This window comes from Lytechinus variegatus, chromosome 2 (genome assembly GCF_018143015.1).
Source record: "Lytechinus variegatus isolate NC3 chromosome 2, Lvar_3.0, whole genome shotgun sequence".
NCBI lineage: Eukaryota > Metazoa > Echinodermata > Echinoidea > Temnopleuroida > Toxopneustidae > Lytechinus > Lytechinus variegatus.
Window position 1 is genome coordinate 74,631,156 of NC_054741.1, and position 22,968 is coordinate 74,654,123.

Sequence of the window (22,968 nt, forward strand, 5' to 3'; positions counted from 1 at the left end):
TGTCTGTTAAATCAAATGGTTACCAAACTTTTCAAACAACAGAATGTTGATTAAATGCTTCCCAGATGAGTTATGCACTAAATAGTCCAGATTATTATTGAGTATGGTTATTATCCCTATGTTGATAGAGGTTAAGAATTTTTCAATTTTTATTTTTATTTCTGATTTTGACCTTTGACCTATGCAGGCCTGTAATGGAGGTGCCTTCTGATAATCCTCTGAGTGAGATGTTGGCTTTGACCTACTTTAGGGACATCGTACAAGGCATGGAGTTCTGTAAGTATCATCATTTTATCTCTCAGCCAAAAATATGGTACAGGTGTTGTCCTATATCAATTAAACATCTTAATAAAAGCAATGCTCAATTATTAATGATCCGATTGTGATGATTGATACTGTCATTCAAGTTTTTGATTTGAGCATTTCACTTGTGTAATGTCAGAAGCACATGATGGCATACTTTGATGTGCAAATAAAGAATTTTGAATAATTATGTATCATAATGATTCAAGTAACCGCTAGTTGTACTTCCTAAATGGGATATCCGTGCAATTTGCTGGCAGAACGATGACTCTGGGTACCAATTCTATAAAAGTAATAATGCAGTGGTTGAAGTTTGTAATGCTACTTTGAGTGTCTGCATGTCAAGTATTTACAATTTTGTGCAAAAATACCTAAAGCATGTTGCACTGTTAGAAATACCCTTTAATATGCTACATCTTCACTTATATACTCTCACCTTTGGAATTCATTTTTAAATTCCCATTCAAGCCAATGGTGTTATTTCTCTGAGAAAGTCATATTTCAGGTTGCTTGCTCTGGATTTCTTTTTTAGAGGATCTCAAATTGCTATCATTACTAGACAGGTTTAGGCATGACTAACAAATGCACCGTACCCCAAAACTATGTGACTTTTTTGCATAATGTAATTATGAAGAATCATTTTATTTTTATTCTTTGACAGTGCATTATCAAAAGGTGATCCATCGAGACATCAAACCTTCTAACCTACTCCTGGATGAAGACAATCATGTTAAGGTAAAATTATTTAGCTATTTTTACATGACAGGCTGTATATAGTTTCTGTAATTAAAGTACCTTCAGCAAAAATGTGATGTAAACCATTATGTGGTTGGTTTATGCACTTTCACCTCTGCTACAAATGTTCTGATTAGGCATTTATATCTTTACAGAATTTGTTCTGGAAAAACCATTCACACAGATACTATGGCTCAGAGAATTGATAACAGGAATAGATTACCTTGGTTTGATATACATATATGTACTTTATCCCATTGGTTAGGCATTATAGTACAGTACTTAGACCCTGGAAAGGAATTTCATCTGTCAATCCTGAGGTTACCTTATTAAGCATCAGTGCTTTCTCAGCAGTCAGATGAACCCCACACCAATTAACTATTATTTCATGCAACTCATTTGTCTTTCAGATTGCAGATTTCGGAGTGAGTGACAAGTTTGAAGGGATTGATGCTCTTCTTTCAGACACCGTTGGTACACCAGCATTCATGGCTCCAGAGTCCCTACTAGAGGAGTCAAACAAATATGGTGGACGAGCCTTGGATGTATGGGCAATGGGATGCACTCTTTACTGCTTTCTCTTTGGCCAGGTAAACCACACAAGATACAAGGAATTTAATTTGATTTCGCACACAACTTTTTAGAGAAAATTTTCCATTCTATATTTGGTTAACAATCCAATATTCAACAATTTTCATTTTATAGGATTGGATGAAGAACAAGTGAAGAGAGAAACAAGGAAAATGTTTTTTGGAAATTTAAATCATGAATAGTTTCCCCGTCTTTAAAGGTGCTAAGTGTTGTGAACCTGAAACAAATTATGTGGTTGTCTGTTTTAGACAGATTTTATATTTTGATTTGCATTTAAAAGCAGTAAAATAGCAGAATAGTACATATACACAAGTATGTGACCTATCAAAGTAAAATATTATTCTTGTTTTTCGTCGTTCTTGCAGGTGCCATTTCAAGACAACTTTATCTTAGGCCTTCATAATAAGATTAGGACTCAACCTGTCATGTTCCCTGAAGAGTGAGTAGAAATATCACCCGACAGATTTCCCAAACCATAAACACATTAATACTACTATTTATATTTTCTTTTGTCATAATGTTTCTTCATGCAGCTTCCTTATTTTCCTCTTTGTCTGTCCTCATCGACTATCTAGCCATTTCTTTTTCCTTGTCTTCTCTCCATTTATTGATTCTTTCCACTAATTTCCCCTTTCTATATCTTTGCTTCCTCTTTCTTACTCCCATCTCGCTCTCTCTCTCCTATTCTGTTTCTCTCCTCTTTGAATTCAATGTCTTTATTGCATATCTAAGAATAAAAAAGTGCCAAGGGTAAAAGTGTAGATTCTTGTTTGACCCAATGTGAGTATCATATATAGATGATTATTAAATTCTTGATTCATGTTTTGCTCCATGTGTGGTCATGTTACTCAAACATAGAAGTCCGGCGTGAGGTTTAGCAATTATCAATTTAATGGAAAATTCACCAACTGTCCAAACTGGCACCTCGGCTGCACATAAAAATATGTAGGACTGAAAAACAGAAGTTTTTGACCCGAATTCTCTGCCTGAAGGTGTTGGCTGACCCTTCCCCCCCTATTGTTTTTGCAGCAAACAGAAAATTTTAATGATAATGTTCATTACATGATTTTTGTATGATGCATACAAAAATAAACTGAAGGCTCTATGCAATCTCCATTTCTTCCCCTTTTTTTGAGGGGGGGGGGTCGTCTTTACTGTGAAATTCTTTCTTATTCCTGTACTTACTATGTGTCCAACTATGATTTGTTACTTTGAAAATGTTAAGGAAATTGAAAGTGTATTATGGTATAAAAAGATCGAGAACCCATCCCCCCAAAAAAAGATATCCCATTTAAGAACTAAACATTCTCTAAAAAAATCTTTTAGAAATTTATGGTACCAATCAAACATGTTCTCTCTCCCTCTCCTTCTGGTTCTGACTGGCAGTATTGATGTTTCTGCGGAAGTAAAACATCTAATCACCAGAATGCTGGAGAAGGAACCACAGAAGAGGATAACACTTCCTGAAATCAAGGTGATTATCAATTTCATCAGGATGTTTCATGGAAAAAGTGAAAGAAATGAAACAAACAAGTAATGACATGTTGTGACATGTTTTTTGAGAGGAGTGATTTATAGTATTGAAGTCCATGCAAACGTTCACAGTATCTTCCATGTGATCAGAGTTGGTTTCAGAAAACTTGTAAACAGTATAATATGTAATAATTGAATTCTGTTACAGGATTTGCTTTCAGCTGATCATATGTCACCCTCCCAGGAGCTTATATATAGAGATGGTAACTTGCCTTTGATAGCAATACCCAGATCTGTAGATAAACAAGCCTGTTTGAAATATTGAGAATGTATGAGGCAAACATATTTATCATCATCACCACCATCATCCCTATCATTATATCACCATTATCTTTACTGTCATTTTCTTAATTATCATCATCAAAACACCAACTTCATTATTGCCATTGTTATCACTGCCATTATCATCACCACCACCAAAACCACCACCTCTACCATCCCTGTCCCCATCATCATCATGATCATCATGTGGAGCGTTGTGGCCCAGTGGATAAGTCTTCTGACTTTGAAACAGAGGGTCGTGGGTTCAAATCCCAGCCATGGCGTAATTTCCTTCAGCAAGAAATTTATCCACATTGTGCTGCACTCGACCCAGGTGAGGTGAATGGGTACCCAGTAGGATTAATTCCTTGAATGCATGAGCGCTGAAAGGCAGCTCGAGCTAAAGCTGGGGTAATAATAATAATAATAACAACGCACCTCGGAGTAGAATATTTCTAGATAGATGGCGCTATATAAATGGCTATTATTATTATTATTATTATTATTATTATGACAATCATCATTTCTTCTATATTTTCTCTCTCTCCGATTGTAGGAAGATCCATGGGTAACCCAACATGGTTATGAACCTCTGATGTCCCAGGAAGAGAACTGTATACTAGTAGAAGTATCTCAGGATGAAGTAGATAGCTGTATCAAGCGACTACCAAAGATTGAAACACTTGTGAGTAACATCATCATAATAATCTATAGACAGCGTTAGATCTGCAATGCATCTCTGATTGTCTCAAGTTTTTGTGACAATGCTACTGCTTCCGATCTCCACCCCCCCACCCTTTCCCCTCATTATTCAATTTACTTAAATCTATGATGATTTACCTGTTCATCTTCTGGAGTATTGTTGCATCATCAGATTGTAAGGAGTGTAGTGTAGACAGTTCAGATAATGGACGTGCACATTTTTACAAAATTGTAATGCATTGAACCTTGCACTTAAACTTAGAATGCCAATATCTCAAATTGTGTCTTCACACAATCTAAAATAACTCTGCCAAACAATGCATGAAAAACGAATGCTTTTCAAAAGAGGTAGATTCAATGTCAATAATTGAACTGCCTATTGATTTGATCTGAGCAATGTAAATCATTAATCATTTTAAAAGGTACTATGAAATATTGTGATTGGATGTATCCAGGATCGTATCACTTATGCCCCATTGACATTTTGTCTACGATTAACGTAGGGTGATTGTACTGATGCATGATTATCAAAGGATCTATGATTGTCTCACTGCAGATATATACAAATCTTTCAAACTCGTAGAATTGTAGCCCTTGAATACATGACAGGGGCATCGTAAAGTATAAGGGATTGTACAATCAGCAAAAAGGGCATATTGAGCTTATATCTTATGATCAGTAAGGGGTTATAAAATTATCAGCGCAAGCTATCTGTAGTACCTCGGTATACATTAGTCTTTGGTTTTAGTAGCTTACAACAGTTGTCAGTTGAAGTCTGGGAGGTTGCATGGTTAAGCAAGATTTCGTTCTCAGAAGTGATTCCTTTCCTTTAGCTGATTGAAGGTGAATAGTTAAATATGTATCAAACTGGAAATAGTTGAGTTATTCTTTTCATGTGTTCTTTTTTGTTTTAGATACTTGTGAAGAATATGCTGAAGACTAGATCCTTTCATAACCCTTATAGGAACTCTAGGAAAGGAAGATTTGCACTCTCATCACTGGGGTAAGATTTCCAGATGTCATTTCTTACAAAATAGTTTGCTAAGTTTGCAGTTGATTATTAATTGTTTGTTTCTTTTCAGACTTAGTTAATGCTATTCACGTTTGATTAAAACATGAGTCTAATTCCAATTTGTCATGTTTTCAATTAATAGATCCATGACATCAATATCCAGTCATTTTTCTTTAACATTTTACTATATTATTCTATCTAATAGCAGTTATATTTCTTATAAAAAAGAATCATATGTGAAATTTTAGCAATGCCCATTGACTGGTTTATTTTGCTCAAAATACTTGTATTGTAAAAAGACATTATTTTAACAAGAAAAAAGCGGAGATGGTGAGGAATAAGCCTTGCTTTATGGATGTACTACTGACGGGTTCATGTATTATCAGTTAATCCCCACTAAACAGCAACTTACCTGATACATTTTGCTTGTAAATACTGCTTAAAATGTTTTCATTTGATCTTTTATCTTTATCTTTTCAGTTCCAGTGTGGATAGTAAAATGGAAGCTACAGTCAAATAAACCTACATCTTAACTTATTGACTTGAAATTGAAGAGACATTTGAGGATAAATTGGCAAAGACTGAGATTTTGACTTAAAAGTCATGGAAGTTGAGTGATATCTGCCAGGAGGAATAACCGGGTTCAGATATTCTTCTGAGAGTGGAGTTTAAGGATATTTTTTTTTGAAGGCTTGAACAGAAATATTGATTATGAAAGGTGTAGAGTCGTGATCATCTGGCAAGTTGAGGAAGGAAACTAACACAGGCTACAAGAGTAAAAGGAGGAAAGACAAAGTGAACAACAGCTGAGTGAAGAAGCAGATGTTTGTCTCGCCTGCATAGCAGAGCAAGACTATAGGTGCCACATTTCTGACAGCCTGGCAGTCGTCAACAGAGAAGTCCTTACCTAAGGTTAAGTTTTTTAAATATCTACATAACTTTGAAAGGATGAGGTCTCCTGTGTAATGAAACTTGATCATAAAGTCATTCAAGTAGCACGGATCATTTTTACAAGTTGCAAGTCATATGATCAATGTCAAAGGCCATTCAGGGTCAATGAATTTAGTCATGTTGTGTTTCCTTGTCAAGGTCAATGAACTAAGGATTTTATTATCACATGAATGTCACCCCCCCTTCTTTTTGATAAAAATTACTCAGTCAGCACTGCAGCTATATTGAATTGCATCATGCAGGTGAGATTGCCAGGGTCATTCTTCCTGTTTATTGTCAATCTATGTCATCTATGGAAGCTTCAGAGCTAGTAAAATCCTGACAGCATGTTTTCATGGAACAAATATTTACAATCGCAATTTTTATAAGCTCTTGAAACATGTATTTGTTTCGCTCAGAACAAATTAATCAGTAGACATCACTTACAAGATAATTTCTGAAACACTCCACTGACTGAAAAAATAGAACCTGCAATAAAAAATGTTATTTTTGACTTTGAATGGCTTTGAGAGATTCATGTGTTTCCAATAATACTGTGGTCTGTGGCTTACAGAAATAAGAGCATCATATCCAATTGTTTATTTCATCGCTTTTTGCTTGTGAAATTGATTTTAAATGTACATTGATTAAACTTGTATTCAGTTTTCTTCTCCAATGCGTGATGATTGATTTTGTAAGGTTGTGTGACAAATCAGTAGATTTTTAGATTTCTGTATATGGTTTGTTTGTATTTCCAAGTCATATTTTATTTCTCCTTTCTTTTTATAAAGTTTAATTCTTTTTTACACTCCATTCCTGCTAACCTCCTACTCCTTCTCTCCACCTTCTGTTTATCTCTCTCTTTTTTTTCCTTTCTCTCTCATTACGCTAGTTTCACCCATTGCCCCCCCCCCCCTGTTTTCATCTGTCTCTTTTTATCGCCTTCTTCACACCTCTCCCAGTCTCTCACTTTTTTCCTCCTCCCCACCTCTTAATCTTTCTTCCAAACGCCCCCCCTCCATCTCTTTCCCACTATCATTTTCCTTTTCCCCGGATCATGGTACGTGCATTTAGTCTAGCTACAATCTTAAACATGCTTTATGTTGGGGAAGCTGAACAAACAAAAATGCAATACTCCGTTGGTATATATGTGTGAGAGATCTTCTGCAATCTGCATGATAATCTACAAGGAGGAGTGGATCATTCCAACAAAGTGTGTGTAGTAGAAGGTTGTATGTAGCACCTATTGCTAATATCAATCAAGACCTTTTGTCAGTGAATGTGTCTCATGAGGTTGTTTTAATTATTGATGAGGCTCGCACTAAATGCTTTAACAGTGTATGTTTATAATTATTCTATATTACTGTACATATATTTGGTGTACAACTCGATGGCGATCTTTGTATGCTTGTATTAGTTAGGCAGGATAAAACAAATGACACCATGACATTTAAAGCAAAAGTGATATGTTGAATACTTTCCTCAAAATTTTAATTGCCAAGTGTAAGAGGGATCTTATGTACATGTAAATGAGTAAATGAGGCCTGAAGTTGTCATTCACATGGTAAAATTAGAAATATCAAATCTTCACCCATTTGTTCTAAATTTTCACTTTTTTGACATATTTTCCATATTTTATATGATCGTTATTTTGTAGTCATTTACCAGGTATCGAAATTTACCTTAAAGAAGGTATTGAATTTTGCCAAACTTCCTTTAATTTTATAGTTTGAATTGATAAGCATTTCAGAACATGATACTACACAACTCATTTTCTTTGTAGTTATGATACATGCATATATACCTAGCTTATTTTGATTGAACGATTCAGATAAATGGACATTTGTTTAAAGCTGGGATGCTGATGTCCAAAGTATGTTTAGAGGGTAAAGAGATGCTTTTTCATAGTATAGAATAAGCAGTATAAAGAAGTGATGATATTGAAGTTGAAGAAAAAAGAAACTATTGTTTAAGTCAAAGTGTATCTATCAACCATTTGTGTTTCATGTTTTTGAGCCAATTTCTGATAAGAAATGACAGGAGTTTTCAATTTGGAAAATATTAGATTGATTTATATCTTTCATTGTTTGATATTTGAATGCTGCAGGTTTATGTTAAATGAAGAAAGTTAGGATGCCATTTGAGGGGCACTAACTAGACAGCTATCATAGATAATTGTCAATTTGATTAGATTTTGTATGATGGAAATTGACCTTTTTTAATCATTCTATGGATGTGACCTTTTTACAAATTAATAAGGCTGATGTATTTTGTTGGCTGTGTATACAAGTTTTGACAAAAGTTTGAATTTGGGAAAAAGACAAAGGGGGGAATGCTTAAAAAGGGAATAACATTTTAGTTAGATTACTCAACGTGTAATTTTCCTCAACTTTTTCTCTTTCTTCAAATCAGAAGAAAATGAATATTTGAGGATATTTTTCTAATGGCCGAATAAAAGAACAAAGATTTTCCCTTATATGTTCTATGTGGTTTGGTATTAAACATTGCAAGTCTTGAAAGTTAACAGCATTTTATTTATCTTGGTATATTCATGTCTTCATATCAGAAGACTTTCAATTTCATGAGTGAAAAAAAAAATGTTTAGTTGTGTCGAGTCATGTTAATAAATTTCTAAGTACTTATCAATATTGTATAGCCCATTTCTTCAAAATGTTTATTGTAAATGTTACTTCTGAAAGACAGAGACATGACTTAACTAATTTATCACACTATTTTGAAATGTTCGCATTATCAGGATACTAATGTGGGTTTAAGGTCATTGTTATGACTGGGACATAATATGTGTCTGGATTTTGGTTCATTGGGTCACATATTGTTTGTGTGCTTTGTCTAAATGCCATTACTGTATTTACTAAAAGAGATTGTGAATTGTTTGTACTATATACATGTATATGATTTGGTGCCGCTGTCAGTATACAATATCCTCATTGAGGGCTTGGTCTAAGGCCAAAATCTTATACAATCTATTTTATGTGCCATTATTACTTTCCTTCAGGTCAAAGATTTTGTGTCATTGAAAAATTCTTTATCAAACATTATTCTCTGTATTATGGAACGAACAATAGTCCTAAATGTATATACTGTATATTTGCATTCTTTTATCATAGAAGTAAAACAAATTGTTGTCATTCCTGTTTATATAATTTTTTTAAAGACAAATTATTGCATCATCATATACATCGTGCTTGTGTATATATGAATCTTTTCATAAAGGAAACTATAAGTGTATATGTAAGACTTTTGTAACTTGTTTGTTCTTTCACTTGCTGTATTTACAAGCAAGTTTGCTTTGGTTTGATGTATTTAAAATGCTATTTGAACAAAAAAAACACCTAGTCATTCTTTCAGAATAAGTTCAGTTGCCTGTGTCATGTATTGAATAACACATAGATATACAGGAAGCTTCTTTTGAATTCAGCAAGTGCTCCAGGTATTCGAAGAAAGATTGTGAATTACTTTTTTTGGAAGAGTAGAAAAAATAGACAAGAAATAATGATTTTATCACCTTTTTTATCATTCACGAGGGCAAAATGAACTGTTTCTATTACATTTTTTTTATTATTATGTTTTTTTTTACTAAAGTAAATTAAAACTAATCTATTCATGTCAGTTAAACTGGTTGTTTTATTGAGCTTTTGCACTTGATATGATATCATGTTGTTGGCAGCATTTATGATACAAAATGTTAATGAAACGTTTTTTTTCTCAAATTGCTTGAAGATATTTTAATTCTGAAAGAAACACCTGTTTAACAGACTTTTTTAAAAAAGAAGCTGCTCCCTCTCCTTTAACTAAAAAAGCCTCAAATTTTGGGGGAAAAAAGCATCAAACAAAAAGAAATCAGATGAAAGGTCAGTGTACTTGGTACTTAGCTGAAAGTGATTTTTTTTTTTATATTAGTCATCAAACTTAGTAAAAATTGATAGACTAGATTTAACATGGCAGGAGTTTTCATAATCTTATTTTGGCAAGAAATACATTGAAAATTGTCTTACTTTTATTCAAACAGATGCCAAATGTTCACATTTTGCATTATTTTGTTATTTTTAATAAAAAGACTGCATGTCTCATGAAAAGTATCCATTTCCCCCTTTTCTCAGAGCTCTCTATAAGAAAAGTTAAGTTTCTACTCAAATACTTTTGTCATCCATCAAAATACTGCATTCTTTAAAAAGGTTGGCATTCCTTCATTAATTGAATTCCATGGTTATTTGTTACACTTTGAAATAATAACATTTGGAAAATGTATATTTATGTGTCAGGCGATTTGTTTACCACAAAATTATGTAAGAATTGGATTGAAATGGTAGAGACAAAAAAAATATAGATTTACAAGAGTATTAAAATGTAAAATAACCAAATAACTGTAAATCAACTTGATATGTATTAATTTAAAAGCCTTTAGATATGTATTACAGTTGCATTATTAAAAAAGTTTATATTTTAAAAAGAAATTTTCAGGTTTGAAAATGTGGCGATTTCCTCAGTAAATAAAAGTAATCCAGCATTATCAGTTTGTGACTTGTTTCACAGAGACTTAAGTGTGATGTAAAGTCATGTTAACTTACGCAACAATGTGCACATGATATTTAATGCATAAACTCATTAGTTATAGGATATTCATGATCTGACCAATGTGGTAATTATGATATACGACTAAACTTGTTATTCAAATATGATTTTTAAGTCATTTTTAACTCTGTGATGAAACACCCTGATATGTGTACATGTGTATGATGGATCCAGTCACTATTTTGAGTGATGTCATCGTTGAATTTATTGTGCATTCACATTTTGTTTATAAACCATATTTCAAAATATTGTTCTTGGTTGTAATTGCTCTCTTCGTTTTACAATTTTTCTGAAGTAATGATTACAGTAGATATCAAGATGGCCATGGTACTAATTTTTGTATATTTACTTCATTTCAATTTTCTGAGGAAAGAAAGAATCATTCAAGCATTGTTGTTTTTTTTGTAGACAATAAACTGGGTCTTATTCCAACTTATTTTCAAAAAAACAATTATATTCTGCAGTCATACTTTGAATAATTCTTGATTTAGAATGGCATCTTTTTTAAAGGGAGAATGAGTTGTGAAGTATGATTATGGCGTATGCAGTATTCCACAATGTAGGTTGTATATGTGTATGTTTGTGGAGAGGTGAACAAGCAGGGGGGGGTATGAAAATGGTGGAAAGTGATATAGGAGAAGGCAAAGAAAGAAAGATGTAGGAGAATTAGGGATACAATAAAAGGCAACATTCAGCATTGATTTGAATTTGAACTATTTGAGTTGCAAGCTCCTTGGGTTGTTTGTATCTGTTTTAGGTTGTAAAATGAATCCACGCAAAAAAAAGTGACCCTAAAACTTAAAAGTGTCAAATCATTTATAAGTGCTTCAAAACTGAAAAATAAAGTGACCAAAAGAAAAACCATCCCAAATATGTTACAATTAGAATGTGCATCATTAAATTCAGTCACAGATTTCTTGAAAGTGTCTGTATGAATTTGATGGGTTTTATTTAATTCTTGGGTTTATTTCATTTTATTGTTTTTACCGTGTGGACAATATCAAATAAAAGACACCACTGTCGAATCTTTTTCAACAATATCCCTTTTGATTGTTAAACTTTAAAATAGATAGGCCTATGTTGACAGCTTGGAGAGGGGCAGAGAGCAAAGGGATGATGGATAGAAAGAAAAGGGATGGGGACGAAAGAGAAGGAGGGAGAGAGCTATTTAAGATGCCAGTAGAGATGACTTTAACTCAAAATTTGAGGACATTGTTTGGACTAATTCTTATTGCTCCAATGGAAAATCTGTACGTTGAGCCAAATAAAAAACCTAACCTCCAAAACTAAATAAACTAGTCCATATCTAAATTTTAACATTATTTTGAACTAAAAACTCATACCCCATGCCCTCTAAGATATTAAGAACGGAGCAAAAGTCGCAGGAGCATAATGTGGCACGCCTAAATGCATTTTAAGTATACACCGTAGTGAAATCTGACTCCATAGATCCACCTCTATGCGTGCTCCATGGACACGTACACAAGCCTGGGGAACTGCCAAGGGGATTTCCCAAATCTGAACACACGTATGCGCGCGCCTTGCTTATCAGAAGTTCAACGCACTTTTAAATATATTGTTTACAATTTAGGTTTGCGTGAAGTTTATTATGACGTAACAGTAAAACCGATCGCATCACAACGACGTCACACACAAAAAAAAAAAACACGCGCAAACAGCGGTTTACCAAAAAGTACGTGTGTTTTGTTTTTGAACAATATTTTGTAAAAACATAAGCCTCTCAATTAAGTGTATGACCAACTGGAAAGTTACAATCTACGATTGTAGAAAGAAACAAAGTCTAAGTTGTAAAAGGCATAAAGGTAAATCATATTAATTTGATATTTCCCCAATTAGACGAGCTGATAAAAATATTTGTTTTATATTCCAAGATTTGCAATTCTAAGAGTTCATATGTTTTAGCATCTTAAAATCTCGGTTTGTCCAGTAGATCTAGTTAATTGTTCATCAAGAATAAAATAAACAGACACCGACTGAGACCTCGCGTTACTTTATTGAATATAATGACATCTCACGTTGAAATCAAAGCATATTTAATCGCGATACGCGTTACCAGATTTGAATAGAAATACGTGTTTTCTCCCCTCGTAGGCCTATAACGTTTTTTCATGTCTTCAGTTCTCGTGTACATGTGTATATCTTGTGTGTGTGTGTGTTTTTTTTTTTGGGGGGGGTGAGGGCTTATTGAAAAAAAATGACAGAAAAAAACTACAAGTAGTGTCATGTTGTTTGGGCTGAAATTTTCGATCTTTAATTTAAATCGTCTTCCGGAACTGAGTTTTCACAAGAAAACAGATTGTGCATTATCTCTTTAAATGTAATATTTTAACGATTTTTGACAACATGCTTTAAAACATAAGAAAATATCGGAGTACATAGTGATGATGATGACGATGTTAATGATTGTGGTGGAAATTCATGAGTAAAAAAAAACATTGTGATAAGAATAATTTCCTGGTGATCATTCCAATTCTTTAAATTTGGTCAAATAATACAGGATAACCGTAATGTGAGAGCAAATAATTTTGAAGCGTCACTAATGATATCATATACATCACCCACTTTTCTTTTTTTTCCTTCTTCTTTTTCTGTGTTTTTCCTGGTCATGAAAATATTGGGGGTTACGTGGCCCAAATCCCCTCTTAATTAACTCATAAGTGGCAGTGTAATCTAATGAATTGATTCATGGTATACGTATCTGTGGTTGATTATTTTATTTCTCACCAAAGTGACTTATATTTTTCCTCTTCATCTCTACTCTTTTCTATGGGAAGGCTATCCATTTAATCAAGAAATAGTTAAAAAGGGCAAGTAAAATGAAAGAACTACACTGCATACCATGCAGCTGTCTACAGTCGGTGTAACAATACAACTTTACCCTTCATAGAAAAGGGAATACCGAAATACATAATGGTAAGTATGCATCCCTTTTTTGTGTGTTTATTATTCAACTCAGATGGTTTACATGTACTTCATAGCTTGATTGTTTGGCTTTGCTGAAAAACATCATTATTGGAAAATTGGAAGTATTACAAATTCAAGAAGAACAATCTATGTCGCTCATGTGTTCTTCAGATTTCGTGTGAATGTAAGACGCGCGACGTGACTGTATAAACTCGGGTTTTATCGAAAACGTATGTTATTTAGAAATTCTTTGTCTAAAATTTATCAGTCACTCACATCTGTATTTCTTTTCGATGAATATACATGTATGTTCTATTGTCAAGTTCTGTGTATATATATATATATATATTTCAGAACTTATCATACAATATACCATATTCCATATACCTTAATCATGTTACAAAAGGATTACCGTTTCATGTTTTATAAATATGTTTTTGGTTATTTTTGTGTGTCTGTAGGACCATTCGATCATAGAGACCGCAGATTGCAGGCGACATGGCTACATCCTCACTGATAAAACACTGGGGTCAGGCACATTCGCAAAGGTCAAGCTGGCAAGGGTCATGGAGAAAAAGATATCGCAGACACCAAAATTAAGAGATGACTTAAGAACCAAAGGACATAATATGGTACTGGCAATAAATCTAATGCAATAATGTAATGTAGCAAGGTGTAGTCTGCCAAAGGAACGATTAATATTTTACAACAATTGCAGAGCTTATTTTCATTCGTATTTACATTACTGAGCAAAATAAATTGGGACTGGAGAGTAATCGTATCTCAATTTGGGTAATAAATTATCTAAGTTCGTCGGTTCAACATTGAGTTGGACTTTTTTTTTTTACAGAGTACACAGTATTACCAAAATGGCTACATTGGACATTACGCGTTTGGGACCCCTTTTCACAAGTTTAGTATTTATATCGAAGCCCCCTACCCCCCCCTTCCATCTTTGTCTCTATTCCGTATATTATCTAGTCTGTGTTCTGATGGTTTAGGATTGGTATAATGAATGGAAATCTGTTGGCAATATGGGTAATGGATTCAAATAATTTGATTATCATTACCGTTAACCTTGTTAAGCGTTCCAAAATTTTTTTATATGATCCTAGTAATGATTGTTCTGTTTTTCTCTTCTAGGTTGCAATAAAAATCATCTCAAAGAGGGATGCTCCGAGTGAGTACTTAAAGAAATTCATGCCAAGAGAGATAGATTCTATGAGAATAACACACAAACACGCACACCTAGTAAGTCATCATTTGTATCTTTAAACTCATGCATGTCTCATTTTGCTTGTAAGATAAAATGCCCTGGAAGACAACTCCATCAATGGGAGGCCAGTTGATCTCCAAAGAGTTATCGTTTCAGTAAGAAGTCCTCTAGGCCTCTAGGGAATTCTTCTCTCAAAGGTGGCTGATCTAGTGGATTTTCGTCAGGGTATGGTGTGAGGGGATTTGTCCTTAGGGGGATTATGGTTGGTTTATACAATATAAAGGTTCTTAGAGGGTTCTATCCCGCATTTGGAAACTTTAAATGTTCCCTAAAAGTTTTTAAATTAAAATACATCACACTGCCACTTTGGAACCTTTTTAGCTGCTCTATAAAAAAAACATTTAAGGTTCTTGAGGACGTTAAAGAACCATTTTGGGAACCCCTTTTCTTGAGGGACAAACTCGAGTTCATACTCGCACCCTTTTCTAGGAATGTACATTAATGTGAGAGAATATCAACATGACTATTGAGATCGTATTTCTATCACACTTGAGCGAAATGATTTTATCTAATTTCTACATTGTCAGATCCAACTTTACGAGTTCTTCCGAAGTGAACGAGGAGTTTATCTTGTCTTGGAGTATGCTGCTAATGGTGATGTTCTGTCCTACATTAACGATAGCGTCATTGAGACAGGCATGGCGGTGCAGGAAGACAAGGCCAGACAACTTTTTCGTCAAATTGTGTCCGGGGTTACATTCTGTCACGATCGGAATGTGGTTCACAGGTATGAAGCATTGAGTGTGATTCAAATTCCTTGTGTTATCAGGATTAGAGGGATGATTCTCAAAACAATTTTACAAAATTTAACTGTGGTGACTGGTGAAGAGATGGAACGTTAAAAAAGTCTTGTTCAGATTGCATACTCGTTTTAAGGATAAAATGTATTTTTCTATGATGCAACGTCCTAAGTGAAAATAAGAATCATAATCATGATACCAAAAATAGCCACAGCTTCCATTATTTGTTGTTGTCGTTATTTGCTTATCAATTCAAATTTCATTTTATAATATTCAAACAATAAAAAAGATTGCAACGTTTAGTGTTCATATTGTTTGGTAAATTTTGCTATCTTCATAAGATATGAAAATACTGGGTATTTAAAATGTATGTATAGAAGTAAAAAAACTGATACAAATACCGACCTTGTAACGCTTAGAACAATGTTATGAGAATCAGAAACGACTACAGTATACTGCTATCTTCATAAGATATGAAAACACTGAGGTGATTTTAAATGTATATAGGAAACTCATAAGGTAGCATAAGTATTTTCACATGCTATATAAACGTTGATCTACTCATAAGAATTATTTAGGCCACCACCACACTGATGGATCCAGGGGGGGGGGGGCACAGCCAGCCCGTGGCACTCCCCCATTTGAGAGCCATTATAAAAAAAATTGTAATGTAAATATACCGTTTTTACCCAAGTTTGCCCCACCCCCTTTGAATATAAGGACCCCCCCTATTTTTTTTTGCTTGTCGAATTTGCATCGGAAAAATGTGCCTCCCTTTTGGAAAATCCTGGATCAGCCCCTTCCCCACCAGACCGAACATCAATCACGGCGCCATGGGGGAACATTTCAAGAAAATTATTGTTCAAGCTATTTTTTTCATTGAATTTTAGGGATTTAAAGTGCGAGAACATTCTATTAGATGAAAATTGGAACGTCAAAATATCAGGTAAATTAACGACAAATTAGATTTTTTTCAATGATTTCTTAGCTTTTTTTGAATGGAAACTTCATATTTGCCAGCTAAAGGGATCTTACTATGCAAAATACAAATTCGCCAATTACTAATCGGTACTCAAACGGATCGATTTGATTTTGGGAAAATCATGTATATAGTTTTTATTCACGGACTACACTCTTTGTAAAAGAGTTTCTTTAGTAAAATAATTTTTTTTCATCATAATTATTGTCCTTATAATTTTTCTCCATGAATCATAGTAATGTTTTGAAAATAAAATAGATCTATCGTTAGTCATTGGGCATTCTTAAATATACGGCATGTTTTAAAGTTAAAATTGGGTCTATACATTTAGACGTTCAAATGAACGGTTAGATAAAAATGAATATGATGAGTCAGATGAATAAACAAAAATCTGCATTATTCATAATGTTTACTGTCTATATGTTGATCAACAATTCGTGAAAAATATCGGAAGCTTCTCAGTATAACTGATACATCAATCAATCAAGTTTTTAGACGGGTTTTCAATACCCCCTGAAAATGTATAATCTTTGTTATCGCCCCTTATCGCTGCTATCGAATGTGTCTTCATATCCCCCACCCCCCAAAAAAAAAATTATAGTAAAGAAGTAATTTTCTCGCGCTAATACTTCCTTCTCCTCTAATTTTCTCATCAGATTTTGGCTTTGCTTGTCGTTTTCCTTCAAATCGTTGCAACATGCTATCGACTTTCTGTGGTTCTTATGCTTACGCTGCCCCGGAGATTCTAGCGGCTAAAAACTACGACGGGAAACTAGCTGATGTTTGGAGTCTGTAAGTGGAATCTTTATCTTCTTTTTATCAACGTACAAACTTAATGAAACTCTCCATGATTCAATCGCAAAAAATGGGAATTGTTTTCACAAAACTAAGTATCGTTATGAACCATTGTGTTGTTCCTTTATTATTACCTAGAATTCGGGGATGAAGAAAAATAGTCGATTTGCTGAAATTAAACACAATGCTAGCCATATCTTGTCTCTTCATTTAGAAAGGCAACATAATTCATCTTTGTAATATTTTTTTTTTCAAAACATGCAGATAGTGCAGTAAACATAATAAGCAAAAACAAAATATCAGTCCACGATTTAAGCCTATCTGTCATCGTTATATGTACATTTTATATATAATATGAATTAGATTTCCTTTTATCCAAAACGTAGTGGGATCATTCTATATGCCTTGGTGAACGGACGTCTTCCATTCAATGATCAAAACCTCAACACACTCATGGATCAAACCAAAAAGAAAGTCAAATTTCAGCCTTGGGTTTCGAAAGGTAAGACACGACTGTCACAATCTCAGAAGTTCAATCATTGTGTGCTTATCAACTTTATGTTGATACATAAAGTATATCGATGTACTATATTTTAAATTCATCTATCCATCACCATTGGTTGTGTAGGCAAAATTGCTAATAAATTTTTCATTTTCATGCACTTTTTGCACAGTAACATAGATCACATAAGTATGTATCGCTCTGACCAACAACAATAGAAAAACTGATAAAAGAGAGAGGGGCGGGGGGGGGGAGATATATGATATTATATTTTGGCACACTCCCGTACACCTTATTGTAATACTTCTCCTTAATTTTTGTCTCTCATCTTTAAGTTTAGGTCTCTTTCACCCACTCTCTCTCTCTCTCTTTAATGACTTACATTTCTTTCCTCTCAATCTCTTCCTCTTCTCTATCACTGCCCCTTTCCTTCCCCTTTATTACATTCAATTTGACCCTTATTTCAATCTCTATCCCTGTTTCCTTTCCTCCAATGCTCTTATAAGAAGTGTTTTTAAATCCTAAAATAGAACCTCTAGAACTAAAGAGATAACACTCAAAGCATCCCATCCCACTGTCATTATCCATACCTCTTTCTCTCATTGACATTACTGTTCTAATGTCTAATTTTGTTTATGTTCATCTCTCCACTTTCTTTCAATCTATATCCCTCCTTTTCTCTATAACTCAATTTATCTTTCATCACGTTCATCCAGACTGTATCCATCTTATTCGGAGATTGTTACGTCAGAGGCCACTCCTCCGAATGCGCACAAGTGAAATAGTTCACCATCCCTGGGTTCGCCAAGAGCCTTTATCTAATAGTTGGCATGACGGGGCGGCCACGATGTACCAAAATGACCCCTCCTTCAATAAAAAACGAGTAAGTAAAATAATCAGGCTATATCCTCTTATGGTACCGATTTGATCTAAAGTAGGCCTATATCATCATAGCATATTCATACTCAGGAGAATGATATTAATTTATCACTATCTTCAAACTGATAACCATTATCATGATTATTATCATAATGTATTTACAGCATTTTGACCCCAATAACAAAAGGCAAGAATCGAAATCATTGTATCATCATGTGAAATGTCATCATGGGTAATTCGCGTTATGATGACTTCAAATTATCCAGTAAATGCTTGAACTTTTCATTGGGATATCACACAGTCGGGAAATCCTCTTTATCCCAGACAAACTTAGTGCATTATTTACAGCATTTTGACCCCAGGCAATATCTGAACAGTTGGTTAAGAGAAAACTTCGAAGACAAATGTCCAATCCTTAATTTAAGTAAAATACCCTCAATGATTTTAAGGAGTGTGGGGGCCTAATTGCCATATAATTTACTTTGACAAGCCCCGTCCCCCCCCAAAAAAAAAAGAATATCTCACTCATTCTCACACATGAACAAGTAAAAAAAAAATACACGTAAGCGTCAACTTTTCTTTCCAGTCTTTTATTCGATTTATGACGATGACGGAAAGCGTGCATCAGCGACAGCGACAGGACCGTCGATCGACCATCCAAGACGCTCAGCAACAATCAATGAACACCTTAGCGATACCGAAGACGATTGAACCAACGAAAACGCCAACCATGTCGTTGTCGATGGCGCCTCGGAAAGACCTTGTCCGAGGTAGATCGTCACCATCCAAGACACCGGTTCTTCTTGCTGACGGTCGGATTGTAAAGAGAGAGCTGAAGGGAACAAAGGGTAAAAGGGAATACCTTCTTGTTTGGGCTTTGATGAGGGAATTTCAGTGTATTTGATTGTCACAAAATACTGAGGCGATCTCGTGATTCAAGATTATCTTATACCCGGGGTGGATCGATGTTCAACATATTTTTATTTCCATTGGGGTAGGGGGTAAGATATTGAACTAGGGCGTAAGCTGTTTTGAGCATGGGGAGGTTCACATCCTGGGGAGGTGGAACTAAAGTGGTATGGGGTTGCATAATCTTGGAGAGGTGGAACTAAAGTTTGGAAAATCAACTGTTGAAAGCAGAAGAAGGGGTATAAATTTTGTTTTGCTTGCCAGTGTCGAAATTCCTCTGCCTCAGCGGGAGGATGCACGCCATTGATGAAGCTGCAAAAAGCACACCATTAGAAATCCATTATTATGGATTGAAACAAGAATGCAGCTCGTGTTTTTTTTATTGGAGTATATAGGCACAGTCGTACAAAATAGACGCCTTATAAGAAAGAGGCCTACTTAACAATGATTTCTTTAACAGCAAAAATAATTTTAAACCGCTCACAAACGATTTCAATTGAAATGATGACCAAACCTTACCATCATTTTTCTCATTAGTGGACGAAAAAACGAGAACGGAGGAAGCTGAACGCTATGAGTACGGCCCAGAACATAACAAGTATTACGGCAACAAGTTGGCTAACCTCAAGAGGAAATTAGCAGCGGCAAAGTCACCCTCGACTTCGCCCAACTACGCCAGCAACATGCGGAGCCGTATGAGAAATCTATATCGTCGCATTCTGGCTTCGAACCCACACGGCGAGCAGTTCTTCGACATGGAGAATGAGTCCGGGAGGTGTTTGGTGTCGAAGAAGTACGAACCTCACGACCGAGTTGACGATGTCGATGAAAAATGCGGCGATCGGGCAGCACGAGCTATAACGGGAAAACACCGAGATAAAGGGATATATATTCCGACTGAGGTAAAGATTGCAAAAAAATCTGAAACAAAAATCAATTTTGCTCAAATAGTCTCACGGGAATTTGAACAGAAATCTGCATTAATATTGAATATTGAAAATCAAATTGCATGGATGAGCCTAATTTAGTTTTCTGTGCTATGACAACGACTAAAGGCATGGAACCCAGGGCCTGGAATGATACTCAATGTCATAAACTCTACTCCACAAAAAAATGTTTTCGAGAAATACTCTCTAAAAACTATTTATTTATGTTAGTATTTTCAAATGACTTGTGTGAGGTAACATCTGTATTAGAACTCACGAATTTTCTTCTCCCGATTTTTCTTTTTTAAAAGGCAAGTGTTGAAAACGAGGCAGCCTTTGATAGTATTATACCTGAGGATGTCAACATCACCCCTCCACTTCCAGGAGAAGATACGTCCATACCAATCGCCACAGTTGCAGTCGCCAACAGGCTCCAAACCAGCGGAAGTTGTCGTCAGTCTTCGATGATACCGTCGACGACAGCCAAACGACTTCCGACGCCAGTTATCTCAAATGAACTGCAAGACGACAAGGACTTAAGTTTGTGCTCGTCGAGCCCGCCTTGCAATGAAGGCGATAAGCCGAACGCGACGACGAAAACAGTACCAAATAATGAGAAAATGTTGTCGAAAAGGAACACGGTGCCTAAATCGAAGCTAAAGAAGACACGGCCAGCACGTTGCACCTTCGATGATCAAAGAAGCACTGGAAAACAGACTGTAATAGCAGCCATGAAAACAAGCGATTTATATTCGCATGTGCAGAATCTCCCTGTGTTGAAGAAAGTGGCCGTCTAAACTGATGATAGTTTATATGTCTTATACAAGAGCAACGTCAGTATTGGAAATATTTCAAGGCCCAATGAAGCCCCTGTTCCTACATTATTTGGGGAACAGATAATGCGTTATATACAGCTCATGGCATATGAAATGCATAAAATGTTGATGGAATAACACCATGAACAAGATGAAGAAAGTAAATGGTCTCAGAGGTAAAATGACTTGCCGACAATGCCGGCGTCAATGACGGTAAAACATGTACGGCAGAGAATATTTGAAGATAATGGATGTTGATAAGAGCTCATTCTAAATATTTTGGAAACATGTTCTTTAGATCACTACTACAAATTTATATAAAATTTAAATGAGAGATGCGAGGATGATAAGGGTTTATTTCCTTTAATTTTAGTTTCATTTTGATAGCAGCCACTTTCTTACTGAACACACCCCTGTTGTCGGTTTTTGACGGAATCCGATAAAGGAAACACGCCATCTTGCGTCGAATTTAACGAGTTCGACGTAGCTTCATCCAGTGAGGCTCTGATCTGTTCACTATCTAATATGTTCAGATCAGTGGGCTCATCATTCTGTAGTGAAAATGAATTCGATGCTATATTATCCAAAGATTTTGACCTACAAAATTGTTCGATTTATTAACTTTACATAATTTTATCGACATTTGACAATTAGGTAATGTAGGAATTAATATTGCCCTCATAGATTTGATATTTGAAGGAAAGGTAATATAATTGGGAACAAGCCATGAAACAAAGGATAACAATACCCCCACTTGCCATAACGTAAACTGACAAAATAACTTCAAACGCATCAAGGTACTAGTACATATCGATAGAGAGTCTAATAAATTACTTCACTCAATATTACTCGTCCTTTGTTTTTTTCTTGTCACTGATTTCATGATTAAGAAAATACAATAAAGGAAAATGATTAAAATGAATATCGTGACTAACAAAAATAACCCCCCAAAACAACAAGCGAACAACACCCACCCCCCTCCCACTTTATAGAATCTGCAAACAACCATGAGATACCCAAATGAAATGTTGCCCGTGAGAACGATTTTTGTTTGCACGGGGAGCTGATGTAAATTCGACAAAAAAGGAAAAAAGTTTCGTCACTCCAAAACATAAAGTCATTCTGGTCCCGAGAAACTTTGAGAAGCCCCCCCCCCTCCCCCCAAAAAAGATAAATCGATAAAAGTGGTTTCACTACAAATGTATCATTTTGGTTACATTTCTCCATTTGTCACACCTACCAGAATTCCAGGGGGTGTTGCGACTGCCTATGGAGAATATTACATGCAGCACCCCCCGCCCAGGTTCTTCAGCAATAGCCTATTCTTGTCTTATCTGTAATATATTTATTAGAGAGGGGAAAAGGGGGTTAGAAACTGCTGGTCATAATTAATCGTCACCTTTACAATTTAGTGCTGTCCCTTCAAGTTTTCTTCAACATGATTCCCTATACTAAAGTTTCTCTCAAGTTTTGGGTATTAGCATGTATTTCTTTTAGAAATATACTTTTTTTTACAAACAAAACTACATGATTCAATAATCTTCCCTATACCATTCAGCTTA

General features: G+C 35.0%; 3 protein-coding genes across 6 annotated transcripts in view; all 3 read left to right on the forward strand.

The window, feature by feature from the left end:
• Positions 1 to 7,933, forward strand: part of LOC121409009 (calcium/calmodulin-dependent protein kinase kinase 2-like) — a 66,598-nt gene extending 58,665 nt beyond the window's left edge. For all 4 annotated transcript variants that reach the window (XM_041600779.1, XM_041600777.1, XM_041600781.1 and 1 more), the window contains 8 exons: positions 188 to 276; positions 965 to 1,038; positions 1,449 to 1,628; positions 1,995 to 2,068; positions 3,016 to 3,103; positions 3,980 to 4,108; positions 5,040 to 5,128; positions 5,618 to 7,933. In XM_041600779.1, the coding sequence (XP_041456713.1) occupies positions 188 to 276; positions 965 to 1,038; positions 1,449 to 1,628; positions 1,995 to 2,068; positions 3,016 to 3,103; positions 3,980 to 4,108; positions 5,040 to 5,128; positions 5,618 to 5,657 (763 nt within the window). In that variant the 3' untranslated portion in view covers positions 5,658 to 7,933. The remainder of the gene's footprint in view (positions 1 to 187; positions 277 to 964; positions 1,039 to 1,448; positions 1,629 to 1,994; positions 2,069 to 3,015; positions 3,104 to 3,979; positions 4,109 to 5,039; positions 5,129 to 5,617) is intronic.
• Positions 7,934 to 10,978: 3,045 nt separating this feature from the next.
• Positions 10,979 to 18,057, forward strand: LOC121406954 (testis-specific serine/threonine-protein kinase 5-like). The gene is made up of 7 exons (XM_041597827.1): positions 10,979 to 10,987; positions 14,047 to 14,217; positions 14,729 to 14,851; positions 15,389 to 15,588; positions 17,187 to 17,372; positions 17,762 to 17,877; positions 18,050 to 18,057. The coding sequence occupies exons 1-7, from the start codon at positions 10,979 to 10,981 to the stop codon at positions 18,055 to 18,057; spliced, it is 813 nt and encodes a 270-aa protein (XP_041453761.1).
• A 1,991-nt stretch (positions 18,058 to 20,048) lies between these two features.
• On the forward strand, positions 20,049 to 22,322 carry LOC121409010. The gene is made up of 2 exons (XM_041600782.1): positions 20,049 to 20,567; positions 20,903 to 22,322. The coding sequence occupies exons 1-2, from the start codon at positions 20,349 to 20,351 to the stop codon at positions 21,386 to 21,388; spliced, it is 705 nt and encodes a 234-aa protein (XP_041456716.1). The 5' UTR covers positions 20,049 to 20,348; the 3' UTR covers positions 21,389 to 22,322.
• Positions 22,323 to 22,968: the final 646 nt, after the last annotated feature.

Coding starts and splice junctions, on each gene's coding strand:
- LOC121406954 (XM_041597827.1), top strand. Junction 14,852..15,388: donor ACCTAGTAAGTCATCATTTG/TATCTTTAAACT, acceptor CTACATTGTCAG/ATCCAACTTTACGAGTTCTT. Junction 17,373..17,761: donor CTAGCTGATGTTTGGAGTCT/GTAAGTGGAATC, acceptor TCCAAAACGTAG/TGGGATCATTCTATATGCCT.
- LOC121409010 (XM_041600782.1), top strand. CDS start 20,349: ATGCGGAGCCGTATGAGAAATCTATATCGTCGCATTCTGGCTTCGAAC. Junction 20,568..20,902: donor GGATATATATTCCGACTGAG/GTAAAGATTGCA, acceptor CTTTTTTAAAAG/GCAAGTGTTGAAAACGAGGC.